The 24760-nt window shown below is 41.9% G+C and overlaps 1 protein-coding gene and 1 long non-coding RNA gene across 2 annotated transcripts in view; both read right to left on the bottom strand.

Moving 5' to 3' along the window:
* Positions 1-17378, bottom strand: part of carmil1 (capping protein regulator and myosin 1 linker 1) — a 58794-nt gene extending 41416 nt beyond the window's left edge. The window contains exons 1-3 of the mRNA XM_078267100.1: positions 16966-17378; positions 11058-11155; positions 4680-4730 (exon numbers count right to left, since the gene is read on the bottom strand). Of these exons, the coding sequence (XP_078123226.1) occupies positions 4680-4730; positions 11058-11155; positions 16966-17206 (390 nt within the window). The 5' untranslated portion in view covers positions 17207-17378. The remainder of the gene's footprint in view (positions 1-4679; positions 4731-11057; positions 11156-16965) is intronic.
* A 781-nt stretch (positions 17379-18159) lies between these two features.
* Positions 18160-22754, bottom strand: LOC144528790 (uncharacterized). The gene is made up of 7 exons (XR_013502934.1): positions 22665-22754; positions 20973-21417; positions 20103-20283; positions 19863-19952; positions 19661-19730; positions 19308-19473; positions 18160-19172 (listed from the first exon to the last, which is right to left on the bottom strand). It is a non-coding gene; the product is annotated as an uncharacterized LOC144528790 (long non-coding RNA).
* Between the last annotated feature and the right edge of the window lie 2006 nt (positions 22755-24760).

The raw sequence follows: 24760 nt of genomic DNA, 5'->3' as shown, positions 1-24760 counted from the left end.
GCTATGGAAACAAACCATTCATGTGCACCTCGTTGAACTAATGGTGCATTCAATTGCGCCTCTAACAAAAAAGTCTGAGAAACTCACTGTTGCAACGGTTGTTGCAAAGTATATCTGCCATCTGGTATGTGCACTTTGTGTTGGAGTAAGGATACTACGACCTACATTTCGTTACACATCGTGCCTGCACATTGTGTCAATGACAATAACATTGAATCTAGTGGCTCTTATTGTGGCATTGCCATACCTGTAGAATAAAAATGCAAATATGAAATGTGTCGTCCAAAAACAAACCGTTTATACCACATTGGGTGTCACTGACACAAATGTATCAGTGCAAATAGTCTGCACCGTCATTACATTTTGGGCTACAAGACATAGGCATCTTTTCTGCCAAGAGGGAAGAGGTCACGATGTGTCGTAACTCTGTGCTTTGGTTAAAGACACTTGAGCAGGATGTGTGTTTTAAATCTGACCAACATCCAGAGTTAAGCTGTGTTCGAAACGTTCCCTATCACAGAAATAGTGCTAAATATAGTGTGTTCGCCATTTTGTAGTGGTGTTTGAAATCCCCCGCAGTTAATTTCATTCACTATATAGTCCACTATAAAATACCCACAATGCACTGCTAATTTGAATGTACATACGACGTACCCTGCATTTTACTCCTGTATACGTACATATATGTTTTCCCAGCACTCGCGAGAACTGAAAAGGAAAAATGGAGCGGGTTTTCGTTGCTGAACAGTGAAAATGTAGCATATGTACAACATTGTACTATCCCCCTGGGTGCTCGGTTTGTTACAGGGACGTATTCAAAGTACTTTTGTTTCGGTTTGTTTGAATGCTGCTGGGCACGTTTGCCTCCGTCACACAGATAACCGGCGCATCTACTGATGCAACGATGTTCAGTGAGCGTATGAAATCTCGTTTGGCCGTTCCCTATATAGTTAACACTATACAGGGAATAGTGAGGGAGTGAATGAGGGAACAGAATCGAACACAGCTTTAGTTTCCTTATGAGTAAACTCCAGAGCCCGGTTTCACTCTGCATCACGCTTATTTACAGGTTGTCTGGCCTGATTCACAAACTCATTAGTCAGACGGCAAAAACCTGGAGGGTTACCAGAGAGCCATTAAAATAGAGGCTGAGAAAGAAGGAAACAGCGTGAGTAATTTTAGAGCCGCGTTTAACCATGGGTTTACTTCTCCTTTTAGAACACAGGACTCCAATGACACATCATTTCTAAAGCAGTTTATAAAGCTTAACCAGGAAGTTTACTGTAGTATTTACAAGGGGGTAAGTCTATGAGGAGGTCTATGGTGCCATTTTGATGCTAACAAGCATCACCCGCTGTTAGCATCCCATTGACTCCCATTCATTTTGGCGTCACTTTGACAGCGAATAACTTTACATCTGAAGCGTTTACAGACTATTTGTCCATTGTTTATTTCTAAAGAAACACGACAATGTATAAAAGGCTCCATTACCTTGTATCTCACGTTATGGCTCCGTAGCAGACGTTTTTGTAAAAATAGGCTAACGATTGTGTCATAACCACGCGACTTACTGTCGCATAGTAGAGTATAGTATAGTACAGTACAGGAGAAGCTCGCAGGCAGTTTGGACTTACATTAGCTGTTTAAGTTTAATTACTAATGTTAACTAGCATTTTAGTTAGCAATAATTAGCCTGTGTCCATGTTATCTCCTTACATATACCTACGCTCTCCGTCTCAAAATTGGGAATGATTGAGATTTCTCTTGGCACGGCTACCAGAAGACTTCCAACTTTCAGAGAGGTCGCTCACATCACATTTATTTATTTATTTATTTATTTTTATTATTATTATTAATGATGTTTTACTGACTTAATCGTAATCTGAGTAGGGCTGTGTATTGGCTAGAATCTGGCCATACCATACGTATCACGATACATGGGTCACGATTCAATATATTGCAATATATTTCGATACTGTGTGTAAGGCGATATATTGGGATTTTTTTTTAAAGTATAATTTTAGAAAAACTAATATTTAAAAAAAAAAAAAAAAAACATGATGTGCATACAAATCAAAGAAGTTTACTTTAGGTAAACAATTCAGTACACAGAAAATCAAACTGCCAGTTTGGGACTGTGGTTCCCAGGTTCTTAGTGAGCAAATGTTTATATGCTAAAGTAGGCCAAAGTTCAGCTACATTGTTAGCTTCTAGCAAAAAGTCAGGCTGCTAGGCACTGTTAGGCAAGGACACTAGTGGTGCGTCTCAGCATAGCCATCTAGCAGTAGGGGGTTAAAACACAACATAAATGAATAATAAATGAGCCACTGTCTTACATGAATATTTTTACTAAAAAAAAATCAATATTGCAATTTTGAAAATCGATACAGTATTGCAAAATAAAATATCGCGATACTCAAGTGTATCGATTTTGTCTTACACCCCTAAATCTGAGGTGTTTGTAATTAGTCCTTAGCTCTTCTTTAACACAGAAATCTAGAGATGGGTTATTGTCCTACTCACTATTCCTTGAAAGTGTTGAAAGATTAACTGTTACACGAGTTTAATGAGTTTATAAGTTCCTATTAGGACCCTCCTCGTCTTTATTTATTTACTATTTCAACCATGTTTGTCTCTCTGTCTCTGTCGCTCGCCCTCCAGGTTGAACTTTTCTTCCTCTCACTGTTTTCCTTTCCCACAGGCTGGGTTCTCACAGCTGCATTGTGGGTAAAACTATCAGATGTCTCCATATGGTGGAACGTGTTCTCGCATGTGGGTAGAGAGACGCAGAGAGAGAGAGAGAGAGAGAGAGCGCGAGAGAGAGAGAGAGAGCGCGAGAGAGAGAGAGAGAGAGAGAAGAAGGGGAAAGAGACACTTCAATATTAAGTCAGACAAATGGAGAACTAGGAAGAAGAAGTAAGGGAACAAATACAGACACAGCACCAATGTGGGTTTATGAAGTGCATGGATATAGGAAGAGATAAAGCGTAAAAAGCATTCCGGAAAGTTGAAACATAAAGGAGGTTAAAAGGCTAAATACGTTCAAATGAAAATACAAGTTAAAGCACGAGTCTGGGGAAGTGAATGGCACCAGTTTTGCAGCTATTTGGTCACACACCAAAGTAATGGACAAACTTATTTGACCCGAAAACCAAAATGTTGACCCGCTGGTGGTGCTATATGTGAAGTCAGAGGGTCACCCAAGTGACAGCAAGTCATCCTGAGGGGAATATGAATGTGTGTACCAACCGTCATGGCAATCCATCCAATAGTTATTGATAGGTCTGGGTATTGGGGCTGCACAATATGAGGAAAATATGCGACATGCGCACGTGCATATAACGCTATCACTCGCGATATATAAAAAGATATTAAAGTGTACTCAGTTCTGCTGCTTTCAGTATTCTGTTAAAAAGAACAAAACATAATTTAAAGCAAAGGAAAGGAAATTATCATTTTATTAAACAAATTGAACATTGAATTGAATATGACATTGGCACCACTAAAAGTGCAATTTTTCTGCTGATATTTTCTTTCAACTAACACAAGTCGCAGCCTTTCGCGATGCGTTTATTGCGCCAGCTGATATTGTGCTGACGATATTGTGCAGCCCTACTGGGTATCTTTTTTTTTTTAAATGACGATACCAGTACTCTTAAAGTGATACCGATACCAATACAGCATATATCATTTCATACCTTTATTTATTTTCTACTTAATTCGATACCTAGTCTATATCCACGACGTTCCACTTCTAGGATTGCTCCGGTGCCGCCAGAAATTCCGCCAGATGTCCGTTTAGCGCCACCCAAGACGATTGCGATTGGTTTAAAGAAATGCCAATAAACCAGAGCACGTTTTGCACCCATCCCGGAATGCTGTGTGGACTAGCCAGACCCTCCTCCGCAGCGCTGTGGAGGAAGGAATAGTCTGACACTATTCGACACCTATCCTGTGAATGGAAGCCTCTCGGCATGCTGAACAGCCAACTCCGTCAAATACACCGCAATCGACTTCACCACTCCACAGACTGTGTGGGCTGTAGCTGCTGCAGTAGTGGGCCAATCACACGTCGCATTAAATCAAAGAACGCGTGCAGTGATTGGCTGAGAGAAAACTCATACAAATTTTGATTTTTTTTCTAGATCTGGATCCAAAAATGAATATCGTTTGAAAGTTTCTACCAAAGATACCACTTGGTGCTGGGTTATTTCGGTCGATACGCAAACATAGCTATCGGGATATTCCACCCAAACCCACACACATGAAACTCATGTTGGCGCGAAAGTAATAATTAACTGATCACCAAAGTCAGTAGGACTGACGGATTGGCGGACCGACGGTGCCATCCCTAGGCCTATGCCTAGGCAACCTTAGTCGCCGGATTTTCCACGTTTAAGAGAGTTTAGGTGTCGGGAAAGGAAGGAAGGCAATGAAGAAAATAAGACAAAAAGAGAAGGAAAAAAAAAAAAAGGCAACTTGACTCTGGAGGAACAAGCAGCTGCATGTCTGACATGACCAAAGAAACATTCCCAACTAGGAGAAGGAAAAGGAGGAAGATAGGAAGGAGAGGAAGAAAGGAAGGGAATGAGGAGAAACATGTGGATGAACTGGATGAGATGGAAACATTAACTTTTCTTTCTCTCTGGGGGGAAAGAATGAAGATTAGATTTACTAACCTTGGAAGGGACCCGTGCTGTCAGCAGATAGGCTCGATGGGATGCCAGGGCCTGAAGACAGAGACGGACACATATTAGACAGACTGAGACACAGACACAGACAGACAGACAGACAGAGACACAGACAGAGGGATGATCTCACTTGATAACACAGCTCTAGACTTGAGACAAACTCGACGGATAGACAAACTTGGGGGAACACTTTACTTGAGGGTATCTACATAAGAGTGACATGACACTGTCATGACACTGTCATGACACATGAACCCTAACTCTAACTTGTCATGGCAAAAACCAAATGACACTTACTTAAAGCGTTACGTCATACATTTTCATGACTTGTTTATAATTTTTATGACACGTTCATGACAGTGTCATGTCACTCTTATGTAGATACCTTCAAGTAAAGTGTAACCCAAACTTGTCTGCTTGTGAGACTCAGACTTGACTTGCTAACTTGCTAAATATTGAGAAACATATTATATATTCATATAATTACTATATATATTACATATATAGAAACATAACTAGCTGTCCCGATTATTTCATAAGAATATTAACATAAGCTGGAATACATCAATCCATAACATTCATACTCGCAATACATCAAAAGAACAAAACATAAAAAACATACATCAAAAGGTACAACAAAACATAAACTTATAACATTCATACTCGCAACATAACAATACATCAGACAACACTCAACACAAGCCCAAAACCTGTCTAATACATACAGTTGCTCACATAATCATTTATGTCTTCAATAAGTCACAACAGAAAGAAAGCATAAGTCTAACAAACTCGATAATCTCGGTAATGAATTCCATGCCACCACTGCTTCGAAAATCCCCTCTCCTCTGTTTAAAACTAGTTCTCAAGTTCTTTATGAAGTCTGGAAACATCCCGGCTCAGGTGTTTTACAGATGTGAGTGCAGGTTGATTCTGCGTGAGTGAGAGTCCACTTTGGCAGACGGCGTGATGGAAAACAGATGGTGTAACGGTGAGATATCTGGACCATGATGCACTGTTTGCAGCGTTTGATAGCCCTCCATAACCAGGCTCTCCCCCTCCCCCATAACCTCCGCTCCTCTGACGCAAACCTCCTCTCCCCACCACTCAGGACCAAGCACCGTACCTGGGGTGACAGAGCTTTCACCATTGAAGCCCCCTCCCTCTGGAACCCATTAGAGGATGGATACCCGACCCGAGCCCGGACGGTAATGAGTCTCACCTGGTTTTCGGAAGCGAAGCAATCAGGAAAGGTTAACCCATTGAACATTTTAAATGTTTAAAAAAAAAAATACCTGTTAGCAGGTACCAGGGACTTTTTTTCGTAGGCGAGTCGAGCAGGTACCATGTAATGGAAAAACGCCATTAACGTGCGCTTGTTGCCGCGTGTGTGCGCCGATACGCTCATCTGTTGACATTTCCGAATGCCTTCCAACAGTTGCTTAATAAAGCTTTCCACACAAACAAACGTACATGTGTCATTAGTTATGAGAAAAAAATGAGATTTTAACTGTGTCGGGCTCGGGTCGGGCTCGGACAGAAAAATGTGGCCCGATCAGCACTCTACTACCCATACACATCCTGACCTGGTACTGACCTGGACACATTCAAAACACTCATCAAAACACACCTGTTCACATTAGTTTTCCACATACAATAGTCTAACATTTCTCACCTGGTAGCTACTGGTTTTGTTGTTTGTTGTTGCTTTTAATATGCTCGTTTTATGTGTTGGTTTTATTGCTTATCTATTTTTAATGTGCTATATGTGCTGGTTTTTACTGTAAAGTGTCTTTGAGTACCATGTAAAGCGCTATATAAATAAAATGTATTATTATTATTATTATTACTGCCGATTGTCTTGATTCAGGCGATGTAATGATAAGACTTTAGGTTTCTGAAGGGACTTTTGAAAGCCTAGAGTTCAGGTTTACTGCTCGTCATCATTTTTGTCAAATATCGTAGCCAGAAATATACAATTTCATGACCCCCAAATAGTTTATTTCTTAAAGAAATAAGGCGACCTCGCCGGTGTTAACACTCGTCACGTAGCTTTTTAAACGCCAGCGCCGACGTCTTTCTGACGTTTTGAAGAAAGAGTTCAACTTTTCTGACGCCCTACGTCGAGCGCTTTTTTGACAGCTGACCAATGACAAGCGGAGTAGCGAGATCCGTCGTTTCCGTAACAACGAGAAATAAAATGGAGAAGGTGCCGATAGATGGACTTGTGCTAGCGTTTCATCTAGCGTTAGCAGTAGCAGCACCGCTCCCTCTGTCTGTTCAGTCTCTCGATCGTCAACTTTTTCTTGTCAAAGAAGACACCAAGTGTGATCGTGGCCTAAAGGTGCTCCATCACTAGCTTCAACATTCAGGTGTGGTGGTCGCTGTTTGGATCAGACTGAGCCTAATAAATGATGGCGAAAAGGGCCGCGTCATGATAAATCCGTATTCCTCATATTGGAGTGCTTTTTATTTTCATTTTACATAGGTGTCAGCTCAGTTAGCTCGAGACACTTTTCTTCTCAGCGGTTTTCCTTCCTCTTGTTTTTCTTGTGACGTGGTTCAGGAAACAATCTGTACTTCATTTTCTTAAAAATAAAATGAAAACAAATCTGCCTGACACATCGCCATGAAACGTTTTAGTGTGTTTCGCCTCATTTTAAGAAATGATGACATGGGTTTTTAATCTGCTGGTCTACAGCTGTGGAATGTCGTGTGTGCACGCCCCAGTGTGTGTGTGTGTGTGTGTGTGGGAGGGGGGGTTGTTTAACTTTATTTGTGGGGTCCAAAAACCGGGGGTCCAGTATACTTGTGGGGTCCCGACAGCTTTGTGGGGCCAAAATGTTGGACCCCACAACGTTAAAGGGCTGTTTGAGGGTAAAGACTTGGTTTTAGGATTAGGGTTAGAATTAGGTTCTGGTTAGGGTGAGGGTAAGGGTTAAGGTTAGGCATTTAGTTGCGATGGTTAAGGTTAGGGTAAGGGGCTAGGGAATGCATTATGTCAATGACGGGTCCCCACAAAGATAGTGAAACAAACGTGTGTGTGTGTGTGTGTGTGTGTGTGTGTGTGTGTCTGTGTGTCTCTGTGTCTCAACACCCTGTGGCTGTGAGGGGGTTGCCTCAGTCAAGTCCTGACAGGAGTTGCAGTCCCATTCTGCAGAGCCGTGGTATGTGGTCAAAGGGGAAAAAGAAATGTGAAAAATCTGAAATAAACGAATGGGTTTCATGGCACTTCCTGGGCTAAGGCTGACGGGAGGGTTCAGTGCAAACAGAAGGTCTCGGGTTGAAGTTGGAACCTTTCTTCTCTTTGGTGTTATTAGGTGCTTTCCGACCGGATAGTACTTGTACTTTTTAGAGGAAAAGTACACTTCTAAGCAGTTCTAAGAACTACTCTCCCCCAAAATCTTGTTTTCCGTTTGCATTCCCACTGGCCAAGTGGCCATAGGTACTGATAGGAGGGGTAAGGGAGTGACGCAAGCACGGCAACGGTCTTTGCCGGTGAGCCGCAGGACACGCTTGTGGAGTTTAATCCCCGAAAACACAGTTAACCACAGCTTCCCGTTAATCTTATGATGGACATGTGTTGTGATATTTAAACAAACGAACCGTCAACGGCGAAATAAAAGCCTCTTATTTACGAGAGCGGTCTGAGAGACCTCCAGCTCACAGCGGGGTGTCTGAGCAAGACTGGCCGAGCGACGAGCTAGCGGCCGGGGCAGGCGCCTGCTGGCTGTCGCCTCACTTCATGGAGCGTCTCAACTCCGAAAACTTTGAAGCAAATTATCATTTTGGCATCAATTTTCGCAAGACTGCCTCTATTCAAAATCTAAAACAGTTCATTTCTCGCCTAAAACGTTGTCAGAAGTGAATTTAGTGATGAATAAGATGGTGAAAATTGTTAAAAATGGCCCGTTGTTGGTTGTTGCTCTGTCTGCAAGTTCCGAGATGGCAGTGGGCGTGACTTATAAGTTCGACCAATCAAGTACACCTAGGAAAAGGGAAAAGGGAAAAGACCCCGCTCTGGAGTAGGAGCTAAAAAAGTACGCTACTGAGGCCAGAGGAACTTAAAAATCCCCACATTTTTCCTGTCGGAACACGACGAAAAAAGTGTTCTAGGAACGTTTAGTTCCAAGAACTGCAAAAATCCCTCCGGTCGGAAAGCCCCTATACACATGCTCACACAGAGAGAACTGAAGTTCACATACCTGCAGTTACATGAAACCAGATATGCTACCACAGAAACGCCCACCTCTTTCCCAACTGTGTGCCGCTGCATTACAGCCCAGTGGCCCTGAACAACTCACAGATGAGACACAAACACAACGATGCATTCAATTGTATCCGCAACGTTGCCTTGAAAGTATACTCATCCTTGTATTCTAACGGATGACTCTTGGCAGGACCCTGCATAGTCGAAATTTCTTGTAGAGCTGCAAAGATGAACCGATTCATTGATTGTCGTTAACTACCAAGTATTAAATGAATTGCCAACTATTTTAATAATTGATGTATCGGTTTGAGTCATTTTTTTATGAAGAAAAAAAAAAAAAAAGGTAAAAATTCTCAGATTTCAGCGTCTTAAATGTGAATATTTTCTAGTGTCTTCTCTCCTCTGTGACAGTAAAGTGAATATTTTTGAGTTGTGGACAAAACGAGACATTTGAGGACGTCGTCTTGGGCTTTTTGGGAAACACTGATTTACTTTTTTTTTGTCAACATTTTATAGACCGAACAACCAATCGATAAATCAAGAGAATGATGACTGTAAACGTGTGTTAGTTGCAGCCCAACTGTGTTTTGTCGTCCACGACATCGCAAACGGAAAATCACTGAGGATGTAACATGACATCATGACTTCGTGTAAACATACATGGCCGTTTCCTTAAGCCAAGTGACGTGTTATCTGTACGTGTTTTTTTTGTTGCTCTTGTTCATTTTGATATTTTTCAGGAAACAAATGCTACACTTTTGACCCACGCATGAGCATACAAGACTCTGCTATTTGCACATGCTGGTGCTAGAAGTGATCGGCATTTAAACGGCGCTTGCGAATCCCTTTTGTCACCCAGCGTCAGTGCTCAATAACGCCGGAGATGAATGGAAGGGAACACCTGCAGCCAGGTTCCGAAATCTTGTGGGGGAAAGAAGGGATGAAAATGCAGATACTGTGAGTCAGCCGGTCTGTAAAGCTTTGCTGTACAGATGTACAGCTGCAGAGGAAAACAAGGAAGCACTGGTGTGACACCCACACCCACACCCACACACACACACACAGAGACACTGAGCATCAGACAGTGAGTCACGGCAGCAGCAGCAGCTCCTCTCAGACTCGGCTCCTGTAGCCGCAGTCATTCAAAATATTTAACAACCACGTGCAGCCTTTCTGTGGGTCGACCAAAGACTCAGTGCCTAGATCAACAGAAATCACAGGCAACACAATAAGGAGCCTAACCTAACCCCGGCATTCCACCGGGCGCAGATGTGCTGCGTTGCGGCTGTGGCCCGCCATGTGTCATACCACACCGTCTCAGAAGCGCAGGGCCCTATCTTGCACCCGGCGCAGCAACAAAGCCCAACGCGAGTGACAATTTCCCGTCCGGCGCCCACGTTGTTTAAATAACATGTGCACCTGCGCCCATCTTTGCGCCCATGGGCGTGCTGGTCTGACAGGGAGGTGTGTTCGGGTGCATTCTTGGCGTATTGCTATCTTGAGGCAGCGGGAAGTGATCGCGGGAAGTGATCGCGCTTTCACTTCACCCACGAGCAGATCAGTTTCTTTTCCCGAAAATCTCTCCGTCCTGCTCAGCAAATCCTCCATCATAACAGCAATGCTCCAAGGTCCAAACGCGCCTGGCTTTCAAAGGGAATGGGAGATGATCTCTGATTGGTTTATTGCATGTTACGCCCCAAAACACACCTATGATTAATTAAGAAGACGCTCATTACAACCCCTTATTCTGTTCTGTAGTCTTGGCGTCTAATAAACCTTCCCTTCCGGGTTTAATATTTGATCTTCTCACCTGTACCTGTTTCAAAACGCCCACACCAAAGCAGCCTCTTGGATTTCTTTCCCCCCGAGGAGCAATAAAATGATTCATTCGTGTAATAAAATCAACCAGCCGACCAACTTTCCCGTGGAAGCTGGGCAGCCAATTTTTCAGGGACTTACTGTACGTATCCTTGTTGGTTCCTGTATGGACCAACATTTACTCAAGGGGCGTTAACACTCACAGTCGCGCCGAGCATTTCAACGCCAACTCCCCACTCCAACCGAAAGCGGGAACGGAGTCGCCTCGAGTCCACGTGCGTTCACATTCACGCTGCGTTTGGCAGTATTTAGAAGACAACTGAACAGCTGTCACTTACCAGCACTCTGTTCTCCACCTTGTCACCTTTGACCTCCAGCTGGACTTTGCGCCTCAGGGTCAGCTTCACCCTCGGACCCACCGCCTCGCGCACACTCTCTACAACAAACAAGGAAACAAGGTTACACGGCACCTGACAGTTAACGCCACAACAGCTGGATGGGCCACATTGCAACATATTACACAGGGTTAGTTAGGGTTACGCAGGGGTTTTCCCTAGCTCTGTGGAAGACTTAGGTTTTAGGCGTCCTTCCTCAAGAAAATGTTACATTTTTTCAATAAAAAAAAAATGCAATTTCCCTATACATTTTGTTTCTCTTTGCTGGTTTTTGCGTCTCTTTGTAGTCGTGTTGTGTCTCTTTTTTAAAGATGGTCCGATACCATTTTTTGCTTCCCGATACAGATTCCGATACCCTGAACTTGCGTATCGGCCGATACCGAGTACCGATCCGATACCAGTGTGTCATACATTTTATTATGTTTTAACAGCTGTGTACTACTATCCCTGTATGGATGTGAGGTTATTTCTACCTTTGTTGTCGGTCTGGCTCAGGTTAAACTCTTTGTGAAAGATGAATGCCCCAGAACTTTCTTTTATTCTCCAGTTTAACAGTCAGTTATAACTACTACTTTAACGTAGATTTTCTTACGGGCTTCATTACGTGGTATCGGATCGGTGCATTAACTCCAGTACTTCCCGATACCGATACCAGCGTTTTAGGCAGTATCGGAGCAACATCTCTACTCTTTTTGGTCATTTTTTCTTTTCTTTGGGGTTGTTTTGGGTCTCTGGTCATTTGTCGTGTCTTTGTAGTCGGTTTGTGGCGCCTGGGTAGCTCACCTGGTAGAGCGGGCGCCCATATATATAGGTTTACTCCTCGACGCAGCGGCTGCAGGTTCGACTCCAACCTGCGGCCCATGGCTGCATGTCATTCCCCCTCTCTCCCCTTTCATTTCTTCTGCTGTCCTATATAAATAAAGGCCTAAAATGCCCAAAAAATCTTTAAAAAGTTTTTTTTAAAAAGTGATAAAATTATCGGGGGGGGGGAAGCGACAAAAGTGTCTAAAAAGACAACCTAAAAAAAAAAAGTTTTAATTTGAAATTCTGACCCAGAAAAACTAAAAAGCTGCGAGACACGAGACAGACTGTTTATGAGTACGAGAGGCCGCCCTCCATGACATCATGCCGTCCTCCTCGCTGTGCCCAGACACATGATGAGGTCATGTGGAGGATGAAAACATTGGCGCAGGAAGCAGCGTGCAGGCTGATCAGAAACACATGGACCTCTCCATCGTATGAAATAACAAGGAGTTCCCAGCCGACTAATTACTGTCCTGTAATAACTGCGCGACGCGTCTCGTATATAAACGTCGCCGCAGGGATCTTTTCCTTTTACTTTAACCGAGTGAGATATTCAAATTACAAAATGTGGAGTCGAATGACAGCTTTGAAAATCTCCGATTGCAGCTTCTTAAATGGGAATATTTTCTAGTTTCAGTATTTCACCACTCTACCAAAGGTCAGATTCAAAGCCCCCCTCTCTCTCTCTCTCTCTCTCTCTCTCTCTCTGACCATCGTAACTTTTTTCATTACCAGCTGTGCCTCTGTGCACATGAAGGACAAATAGATAACGTCTTTCTTTTAGTTTTAAATGCTGCTGATGAGCAGCGTCAGGTCAGTCTGCCCTTTGGAAAAGCAACAGCCGGAGCTGGCAACAAAAAGCCCCATTCATCAGCGAGTCCAGTGACAGACAGTGAGAGATTGGGCAGCAGACAGAGAGACAGAGAGAGAGAGAGAGAGAGAGAGAGAGAGAGAGAGAGAGAGAGAGAGAGAGAGAGAGAGAGAGAGAGAGAGAGAGAGAGACAGAGAGAGAGAGAGAGAGCAGTCTATGTGAACACAGCAGTTACACACAGGTATGTTAATTCACTGCCGTTATCTTGTTATTTCTGCTATTTTGGTCCATTTAAATACTCCAATATCAAGACATTAGGGCCATTGGTCCAAAATACCAGATGCCAACCGCTTCAGTCCAGAAATATCACCCTGCAAAAGGGTGTTTGATCTGCAAAATTAGATAAAAGTCAGAAAACCACTGCTCAGCCTCCTGTCCCAACCCGTTCTCACTCCGAACTCGTATAAATACGGACGTTTGGACAGTGGCTGCCAGCGTCAGTAACGACGCAAAAAGCGCCCTTCAGCGTGTCTGTGTAGAACGCACCAGGGAGAGCAGCAGCTACACGGGGTTTAAAGATGACGTGGCACTAAGAGCGACTACGGTAGCGAGTAGTATGAAAGGCCGAAAATCCGCATAGGCAGGTTGTTTGGGGGGGGGGGGGTGGCTGAGTCAAACAACAGGACTTTCACCCAGGAGACCGGGGATCGTGTCCCACGTGTCACGTTTCCTAAACCTAACCGTCCCGTTCTTCTTTACCTAAACCCAACTGTCCCATTCTTCTTTAACTAAACCCAACCGTCCCGTTCTTCTTTTCCTGAACCCAACCGTCCCGTTCTTTTTTCCTAATCCCAACCGTCCCATTCTTCTTTTCCTGAACCCAACCGTCCCATTCTTCTTTTCCTAAACCCAACCGTCCCATTCTTCTTTTCCTGAACCCAACCGTCCCCATTCTTCTTTTTTCCCTAAACCCAACCGTCCCATTCTTCTTTTCCTGAACCCAACCGTCCCATTCTTCTTTTCCTAAACCCAACCGTCCCATTCTTCTTTTCCTGAACCCAACCATCCTGTCCCATTCTTTTTTCCTAAACCCAACCGTCCCATTCTTCTTTTCCTGAACCCAACCGTCCCATTCTTCTTTTTCCTGAACCCAACCGTCCCGTTCTTCTTTTCCTGAAACCCAACCGTCCCGTTCTTCTTTTCCTGAACCCAACCGTCCCGTTCTTTTTCTAAACCCCCGTCCCATTCTTCTTTTCCTGAACCCAACCGTCCGTTCTTCTTTTTCCTGAAACCAACTGTCCCGTTCTTTTTTCCTAAACCCAACCGTCCCATTCTTCTTTTCCTAAACCCAACCGTCCCATTCTTCTTTTCCTGAACCCAACTGTCCCGTTCTTTTTTCCTAAACCCAACCGTCCCATTCTTTTTCACCTAAACCCAACCGTCCCATTCTTCTTTTCCTGAACCCAACCGTCCCATTCTTCTTTTCCTGAACCCAACCGTCCCATTCTTCTTTTCCTGAACCCAACCGTCCCATTCTTCTTTTCCTGAACCCAACCATCCCGTTCTTTTTTCCTGAACCCAACCGTCCCGTTCTTCTTTTCCTGAACCCAACCGTCCCGTTCTTCTTTTCCTGAACCCAACCATCCTGTTCTTTTTTCCTAAACCCAACCGTCCCATTCTTTTTCACCTAAACCCAACCGTCCCATTCTTCTTTTCCTGAACCCAACTGTCCCGTTCTTTTTTCCTAAACCCAACCGTCCCATTCTTCTTTACCTAAACCCAACTGTCCCATTCTTCTTTTCCTGAACCCAACCGTCCCATTCTTCTTTTCCTGAACCCAACCGTCCCATTCTTCTTTTCCTGAACCCAACCCTCCCATTCTTCTTTTCCTGAACCCAACCGTCCCATTCTTCTTTTCCTGAACCCAACCGTCCCATTCTTCTTTTCCTGAACCCAACCGTCCCATTCTTCTTTTCCTGAACCCAACCATCCCGTTCTTTTTTCCTAAACCCAACCGTCCCATTCTTCTTTTCCTGAACCCAACCGTCCCGTTCTTCTTTTCCTAAACCCAACTGTCCCGTTCTTCTTTTCCTAAACCCAACCGTCCCATTCTTCTTTTCCTGAACCCAACCGTCCCGTTCTTTTTTCCTAAACCCAACTGTCCCGTTCTTCTTTTCCTAAACCCAACCTTCCCATTCTTCTTTTCCAGAACCCAACTGTCCCGTTCTTCTACTCTAAACCCAACCGTCCCGTTCTTGTTCTTTTCCTTAACCTAAATGCATCAAAAGTGACGCCAATAGTTTGAAAAATGTAAAAATGTAAAATGTTTTTTATTGTCGATTAATTTGTCAATTTCCTCAAATACATCGATTAGGGCGCCTAGGTAGCTCACGTGGTAGAGCGCACGCCCATGTACAGAGGCTCAGTCCTTCGTTTTGTTCTTTCTGTTAAAATGGATTCTATAAAATGAGTATCGAAGTCAAGGCATTGGTATCGGTACGGGTAGCCAAAATGTTTGAACGATACCCAGACCTAGCTGTTTGGTCTATAAAATGTCAGAAAAATGGTGAAAAATGTGGATTGTGTTTCCCAAAAGCCCAAGAGGACGTCCTCAAATGTCTCGTTTTGTTCCAAAACTCAAGGATAGTCACTTCACAGTCACAGAGGAGAGAAGAAAGTAGAACGTATTCACATTCAGGGAATCTGACATCAGAGAAAAAGAAAACTCAAACTGATCAAACGAGTGTGAAAATAGTTGGTGATTAACTGAATAGCTGACGACTAATCGATTAACTGAATAATGTTTGCGGCTCTACTCTGGACGTAGTTAAACCTTGTGTTGTCCCGTCGACCATGCAACTTTCAGTTTTTCTGGGTCAAAATTTAAAATGAAATTTTTTTTTTTTTAATGTTTAGGTCTTTTTTCGACACTTTTGTCGCTCCCCCCCGTTTTTGTCACTTTTTCCAACGTTTTTTTTTGTCACTTTTTCCTGCGCCTTTTGACGTTTTCGTGTTTTTTCGTCCCGCATTTTTTAACCTTTTCTTCCGACACTTTTGTCACTTCTTTCAACGTTCTTTTATCAATTTCTTTTTCTCCAAATGCTATAAAATTGAATAAAACACCCACATTCAATGAAAGTAGTGAACTCATCATTCATTTTACTTGTGAAGAGCGTTGTAGGGAACCATCCATGTTACCTTTTTATGAAAATGTGGTTGAAAGAAAACCCAAATTTCTGATATAGAAACTTTTTTAAAAAATGCGTCAGATTTAACCCGAGGACAACAGGAAGGATTAAGAGGGCAGATTTCTAGCAAATCCTGAATGCGTGAGTGCTATGTTGAACTTAAAGCCAACAGTTAAAGGCTTCTTTCTCCAGCAGAAACTGCAGTGATTTACAGTTTTCATTCCCTCTCTCTCCCCCTCTTTCCTTTTTGACACTCAGTCATCCAGGCAAGTCTGTGTTGATAATATCTCACAATCCAAAGGAATTTCACAGGACACACCCCTCTCTCTCTCTCTCTCTCTCTCTCCCCCCACTTCAGATAAGGAAGTGGCAGAGGAGAAACTTGCAGGTAGACCGCCTTGCCCTCAGGCCATGAAAATAACTTGTTACTGAAATACAACAATACAGAAACACACATATATATATGAATAACAGTGACACTTGTACAAGTTTATTAGAGGGAACCACAGCAGTATGCTCCCATAATAGTGAGGATAGTGGTGTCCGTGGTATTTAGTGTAGGTAAATAGTAATTTTTTACCTGCTGTGGTATCACTTTAGCATTTTTTACAATAGGCTAATCCGATGAGATATTATCTCGTTTAATTATTGATGTGGCATTTTAACCTTCAATGTGCTTTTATTCCTCCAGTATTCTTACAAAATTCGTAGTGACAAGTCAATGTGTAACTGTAGCTCCATGATACATTGTATTCCTAAAGTGGCTTTAATAGTGAGTTTGTGACAACTTATTCATGCAGTTTACAGTAGTACGTGCTACGATGTAGCTATTTTGAATGCCCCTAACGTGAGTTATTCGTGAGTTTATATTGAGTTTTCAGTGATTTTTTTTTTGTTAAATAAAAGATTGTATACCTGACAATACAAAAGTTGAACTAACCTATTAACTTAAGTTGAGAGCAACAACAGCAACGCCTGTGTATGAGTCAGTTAGTTAAAGTTAAACTGGGCTGTCTCATCGACAGTTAGTAACTTAACGTTATCTTACCGAGCAGTTCGTTGGAAAAATCCGGTTTTTCCTCCATGTCTTCTGCCGAGGTAAACACCGAAGAGGAGTCCGGGGAGAGGGACAGGAGAGGCGGGTAAACCCGAGAGGAGTTAAGCGCCTGCGACCGGGAGAGGTTTAACCGAAGAAAGGGATACAAAAAAATACGGCAAAAGGTGTAGTCCCGTTTTCTTGAGTTGGTCACCTGTCGACACCCTGCTTCCCTAACTGTTACTGGCCGCATCCATTCCTACGTCTGTAAAGTTAAATACGCATAACTTCTGCATTACGCTGACTGGAAGTGAGAGGAGGGGCACACACTTTGATTAAAAGGTGATTTCAGTACGAGACACAGATCCCAAAAGTGAAGACAGTCGGCGTGTGCATGTCAACAAATCAGGGAGGCACATTTTTTTTCCACTCACACACACTTCAGTGATCCCTCCTTTCCGTGAGTTGAAAGGTTTGTTTTTGCTGCTAAAAATAGGAGAACCGCGACCCCTGGTGGTCATCTACATGTATAGCAAATTACTGTAATTTCCGTATAGGCAATCATTTATAGAGTGTTTAAAAAGACACTAAGCCTACATATGGGAAAGACTAGCTCAGTCAGTAGGGATGGGAACCGGAGGGTTGCTGGTTCAAGTCCCCATACAGACCAAAGTATGGTGGTAGACTGGTAGCTGGACACTGCCAAGGTGCTTTTGAGATGGCTCTCCAACTGTCCATGGGCAGCCCCCCCCTCACTCTGACATCTCTCATTAGTGCATGTATAGGTACTGAGCATGGGTGTGTAATTCAGGCCTGTGTATAGTAACAACAGAGAAAACATTGTAATTTCCCCCTGTGGGATTAATAAAGTATACATTATTATTATATGCTACACTGGTTAATTTTTACATTTTGGGCTATTTTGTTCTATAACACGTCCTTTCTTCATTTGCAAACTTTTCTTTTAAATTGACAAACATCATATATGTAATTCATGCCTCAATTCAAACTCACTACCATACATAGGCTATTTTCCGAAATATGGTCCCGTGGGGTCCACCGGAAGGGGCGGGACTTCGCCTCTCTCTAGCCCCAAGGTGTTGTGAGCCACACCACAGATATGGCGTGCATAGACCATGATTTTCTTATATAAATGTATTTTCTTTTTTTTTTTATATTTCTTTCTTTCCGATTGTCTTTATTTAAAATAATTCAGTACATTACAAATTCTCATAGGATTAAAGGTCCCATGGCATGAAAATTTCACTTTACAAGGTTTTTTAACATTAATATGAGTTCCCCCAGCCTGCCTATGGATATACATTATGGCTGATAATCTAAATCCTTATGGAGAAAATAAATGGGATTTTTACTTCCGGAACCTCACTGCAAAACCTCTAGTAGAACCAAAGTCGGTCTCATTAGAAATTCTTTGGTAGAACGCGCAAACTCTGCCTACAACACAAAGTACTTCCAGAAACCTTCTGCTACCAAACATTGAAAAAAAGACAGCAGCTTATACAAAAGTCTTTATGGTCCAAAAACAGCTTGTTTAAATAATTTTTTTGGTTCACATTGGCAGCTCAAAAAAACACAAACATGGACTTTTTAGCAGTTAGACTAATCAACTAATCAGCAACACAGCATCAATTAGATCCTGATCAGTTACAATGAAAACACACAGAACCTAAACTGTCAGAGTTTGATGAATTTTGGCTAGCGCTGAATTAAGGAGACATTTTGAATGATAAATATCAAAGCATACAAGCTTGCTCAAACTATTCATTAAAAACCAGGAAGCAGCAAACCAGCCCTAGTCATGAGTGCTTACAGTGCTAGTTGCTGTCATCGTCATCATCATCGTATACCAGTGTCTGTACACTTGACACGGGGAGGTCCTGAGACAGGTAGGGGTTTTCTGGGACGACATAACTACGTGTTGTAGGAACAGTGTCTGGTACATATTGGTGAAACATCACAGTGGCATGATGTAGCTTTCTTTCCAGCTGTTTGACACGTTGGATGAGAGCAGCTTTGGCACCAGGCTGATCTGTGTCATTGATGGCAGAGCACAGAAAGGCATGCTGCTGATTGAGGTGTTCAGTTACAGTTCTCATTTCCTGGTAAAGCATGCGCTTCTCCTCAGCTGCCCGTGTCCTCACACGCAAGGCATCAATTCCACGCCTTTTTAGACTCCTTGAAACATCATCTTCGTCAATCTAGTAGAAGACATAAGTCATGTTCGCTGGTGGTTGATGAAAATGATTGGCGGGTAGTTGTGGTTACTAAGCAGTTGTCAGATGGTTACTAGAGTGATTGCAGTGTGGCTACTAGGTTTAGGTAACTGTACTTACAGTGTCATCAGAGCAGAAGTAGACAGGATTGTTGCAGGGAAGATGCTCATCTGCGGTGGCCACTGAATACTGTTGTATTCCTTGATTGCTTGTCTCAGGGGCTACTTGAACTTGTAGAACTGAATCAGCTTGATGACGTAGTCCCTTTTCCATCTACAGACAGTGTCTGGAGAACAGATGAAGACATTACTACTGCTATAATAAAAGTGTTTCATTTCATGTTACTTCTTTACCCACACAGTTTACAGGATTGTATTTCATTACTGGACATGGAAAGGTAATAATATTGTTAATAATATTCATGACCTTATTACAATATTCAAGACATTCATGCATTCACTTTAGTTGCATACTTATCGGTTTCTGTTTCTGTTGGGCTAGTTCCATCTCCCTCTTCTTCCATCTCTCGCTCAGAAACCAACACTAGGCAACAACAAAATAACAGGAAACAAGACAACCGTCATTGCTACATACTCACAAAATGCGCTTGTAAATGGAATCTAAACTTCTTCCATTCACAACTATTGTTGACTGCTTCTTATTTGCAGGGTTTACCTGGTGCCTCTCCGATGACAGATGAGATGTCTTCTTGAGCGAGAACTGATATTTTCTCTGCTCTGTCTAATCTTTGCAGGAGCTGCACCTCTGTAAAGAAAGTTGAATGTACTTATGTTTACCAATTTGTGTGTGATCAGATTAACTCCAAAATATATCAAATGTTTAGACATTAAACAACTTTGCACAGTGGTAACACTGAACGACACATTTAGACAGGTTATACAGCAGTGGACAAACCCAGGTCCGTTGATTCCCTCCGTTCATAATGTAAAAGGGCATCAGTCAGCAGGTCAAGGCGGTGAGATGGAGTCATCTCCTTTGTGACTCTGGAAAATCTTCGGAGGAAAGACCACAGCCTTTCCATTCCTTCCCCATCTGTGAGCCCAAACCCTTCAAGCCGCCTGGTGCTGTACTTGATCTATGATTAAAGCAAATTCTTAGAATATCACATACACTGACACTAAGCATTATCCTACTACAGTGGAAACTGCTTATAGTGATCACGGTTACAGCGACCAACTGCCTATATGGATCAAAAAGCTTGGGATAGAATAATTCCTATACAAATGCTGTTTAAATAATTTGTTTATAGTAATCAAGTAGTCTGCTTACACTGTTCATTTTTGTGTGTGTGTGTGTGTGTGTGTGTGTGTGCGCGCATAAGCTTGCTGTGCGCAGTCGCGCGTCATGTGAGATTTTCCTATATTATATTTTACACCACTGTGGCTCATATGGCTTATTTTTATATAAAAATATCAATAATAATTTTGCATGTAACTATATAATCCTATACGGTTCCATAAATAATAATGATGTAGATGATGCCATCCTGCCAAATAAAAAGAGGGAAATAAAATAAAAACATAAAGTACTGCTATAGAGACTACCATATCAGCATAGACAAAATCACTTGAGTGTGTCACCTATACCTTCATGTTTGTTATTATTGGAATCAGCAAACGGGCGCAGAAAATAATTTTCAAACATGCATCACAAATTTGATTAATTTCTTACAGGAAATCATTACTCCACATTTAATAGGATTGGATTCCTCAACCTTAAAGGTTAGCAATGTCTGTATGTATGACTGCATGCTATTATTCTTACATTCCACTTATCAGGCAGGTGCAGTGAATTTCAGGTGCAGAGTCCTCTTCAAACAAGCCTCACGAAAGACTGCAGTTGTGCTGCACTCAATGCATCTATAATCAGCATCTTCTAGGCAGACAACACCCTGCGTAGTGATTGGTGCTGAACAGTCAAACGACACCTTAAGCATGTCATCCTTGACTGCATCCCAGGCATGAATCTCTCTCTTCTTTGCCTCACTGTATGCAGTCTCAGAACATGAACTACAGCTAGGTGCCACATCATCAGATTCAACCTGTTGAGGTGTAACAGATGTGGAAGGGTCTGAAGGGTGGGTTTGGTGCTGGGTTGGGGAGAAGTCCTTGACTATGGTAAGAAACCTTTGCACGGCCAGCGATACACCTCCTCACCACCTTAATCTTAACACTCCTGAAGCGTGTGCTCTTAATAGCTTTTCCCATATCTGAAATCAAAATATTTGGCAATTATTTATCATTTAATAATGCAAAGTGCACTCCTTGCTTCTTATCACAGCATAAAATGCAGAAACACATCAGTGAACATGGGATGCATGCAGATGAGGAATATGTGACAGATAGATAGACAGATAAGCACGAAGACCTGTGCTTTTGGGTATTATTATTTATTTCACTCAATATGAGTATGATATAGCTTCAGTGAAGCGTTAATAAGCAGCTACATGCAATAGGCCTCACTGTCTACACTGTGTACAGTGTGGAAAACTACTTACTTTCAAGCTAATGGGGACATATACTAAAAAACAACATGCTAATTAGCAACGTTTATGCTAACGTAAAGCATATAGGCTACTAATATAATAACGTTAACACGGTTCTCATGTCAACACTAATGTCACGCTAAACAATATAGCTATGCAATAGGCCTTACTGTCTACACTGTGTACAGTGTGGAAAACTACTTACTTTCAAGCTAATGGGGACATATACTAAAAAACAACATGCTAATTAGCAACGTTTATGCTAACGTAAAGCATATAGGCTACTAATATAATAACGTTAACACGGTTATCTCATGTCAACACTAATGTCACGCTAAACAATATAGCTATGCAATAGGCCTTACTGTCTACACTGTGTACAGTGTGGAAAACTACTTACTTTCAAGCTAATGGGGACATATACTAAAAAACAACATGCTAATTAGCAACGTTTATGCTAACGTAAAGCATATAGGCTACTAATATAATAACGTTAACACGGTTATCTCATGTCAACACTAATGTCACGCTAAACAATATAGCTATGCAATAGGCCTTACTGTCTACACTGTGTACAGTGTGGAAAACTACTTACTTTCAAGTTAATGGGGACATTTACTAAAAAACAACATGCTAATTAGTAACGTGTATGCTAACGTAAGCAAGTAGGCTAATAATATAATAACGTTCGACTTACGTGCAGTTTAGCGTCCCAAATTATTTTCCAAAAACTGAGTGTCCCAAATGATGAGGGTCTTATTTGAGACAGGTTAAGGTAGCACAGGTGGTTTAGCAGGTTCATAATTAAATAAGGACATTGTATGGGGTATTTGGGGCACTTAACTGCACGTATACCATAACGTTCTCATGTCAACACTAATGTCACGCCATCATAAAACATTTAAAACATTTTTTTCTGTATTGTTGACTAAATAATCACAATTTAAAGGCTCTCATTTTAATAGTCTTACCTGTACAGATCCCCGTTATCCAGCAGACTTCCCGTTAGCGGCGACCTGGTGAATTGTACTTTTTTTTGCGTACCCCCTACTGCACTTCACTTGGTGTAACCCTGGGGGGTCAGTCTAGGGACCAATACCAAAGACATATGGCTTGCTGCATTTGTTTATTTTTATTATTGGATTGCCTTTTTGATCGCAAATTTCTCGTTTGATCACTGTGAGTATGTGATCAAGATCAAGATCAAGATCAAGTTGATTTAGAGTACTTTAATTCATACAGTACTCCCCCACGTGTAATAATGCAACAACTACTTCTTCAGGTATTAAACTATAGAATAATAACAACTCTAGTACATTCAACTCAACTCCATTTCCACTTTAATGGCCACGTGTGTTTGACTTCCGCTCCGTGGATCTTAATAGACTCACACAGAACACAGATACCCAAATATAAGAGAAATAGTACATACAGGCAGCTGGACAACAAACTGTAACTATATATAGAACAGGTATTGTACACGCTGCCAACATTTTTAACACAGATCAGTGGTCTCGCCATCCGACTGATCAGGAAATGTGTTTTTTAATGTTTAATGTTTAATCTTTATTAAACACAATGACTCAATGAAGTCTTCTGCCCGACTGGCATTAAACTGCCGGCGTTCTCACAAATAAAAAATAAATAAATAAACAAACATCTCCTCTTTAGTGGGATGGATGAAGTGGGACTGGAAGATTTGGTCCAATATTCTTCATTTTTACTACCACTAATATATACACCACTAACACCAACTTATTGCCACTAGTTTTACAATTATTTTTGGAATCCGTGCTCAATAAATCTCATTTATATGAAATTATGCCTACATTTTGAGGAAAAAACCCACTAAAATTATGAATTCTTTTGACTAGTTAACATCCGAGGAACATATGTCGATGGATTATCACAGACTGTCAAGTTTCTGAACTTTTTTCTATTTTATTTTTTTTCTCAAATGCTTTAAAATTGAATTAAACACCCACCATTTAACTGATAATGAATTGTACTTGCGAAGAACGTTGTATGGCACCATCCATGTTATTTTTGGGCAAGTTGGTTGAAAGAAACCCATATTTCTGACATAAAAAAAAAAAAAAAACATTGAAAATGGGTCAAATGGAGGGAAGCAGGGTTAAAATAAATTATTATTATTTTTAAATATTATATTATTATTAAATATTTGAGAGAAATAGACGATATCTGGGAATCCTGTACGTCTGACACGTTAAGGAACTATTACAGCTTCCGGGCAAATGCATTAGGTTAAAAATGTGATTACAATAAATTGGGGATGACTCATAAATACCTTTGAGGGAACTCCCAAGAAATTGGGATGCGTGGGAGCAGCTTATAAATAGAGCATCGGGTTTATAGTGAGAGCACATATTCCTGCTGCAACCTGCAACGGCAAACGCACCATGTTTACGACGGTAGGTGGAGCGAGGCAGTGCAGACATGCAGACACTTCTCACCGCAGACCTGTCTGTAGGCAACATTTTACTCCGTCAGGAGTTGTCGTTTATACGAGATTTCTCAGAGGATTTGAATGCGTATAGGCTTTGGAGGAGGGTCTGGCAAAGCGAGACTATATGTTTGGAGACCTGTCATGGCTCATTGTATTTCTTTGTTTTGCACTTTTTTAATTGTGGACACGGACCCGATCACCGCCGGGCTCGTTTACGGACAACAGGCGCTGATCAAAGGTGTGTGTGTGTGTGTGTGTGTGTGTGTGTGTGTGTGTGTGTGTGTGTGTGTGTGTGTGTGTGTGTGTGTGTGTGTGTGTGTGTGTGTGTGTGTGTGTGTGTGTGTGTGTGTGTGTGTGTGTGTGTGTGTGTGTGTGTGTGTGTGTGTGTGTGTGTGTGTGTGTGCGCGTGTTCTAGCTAATCAGCTCTTCCAGAAAACTGCGGCGTTAAAATGCGATGGAATATTCGAGATATTTATGCAATTTATACAATACATATTTTCGATGAGTTTAATAGTTTTACTGTTACCAAGTAACGTTAAATCAAAATCTGGTTTTCAAAAAAGAAAAGAGAGAGGAAAGACAAAGGAAAAGGTGTCGAAC

Source organism: Sander vitreus, chromosome 14 (genome assembly GCF_031162955.1).
Source record: "Sander vitreus isolate 19-12246 chromosome 14, sanVit1, whole genome shotgun sequence".
NCBI classification, from domain to species: Eukaryota; Metazoa; Chordata; class Actinopteri; order Perciformes; family Percidae; genus Sander; species Sander vitreus.
This window is presented reverse-complemented; position numbering and strand designations above follow the sequence as displayed.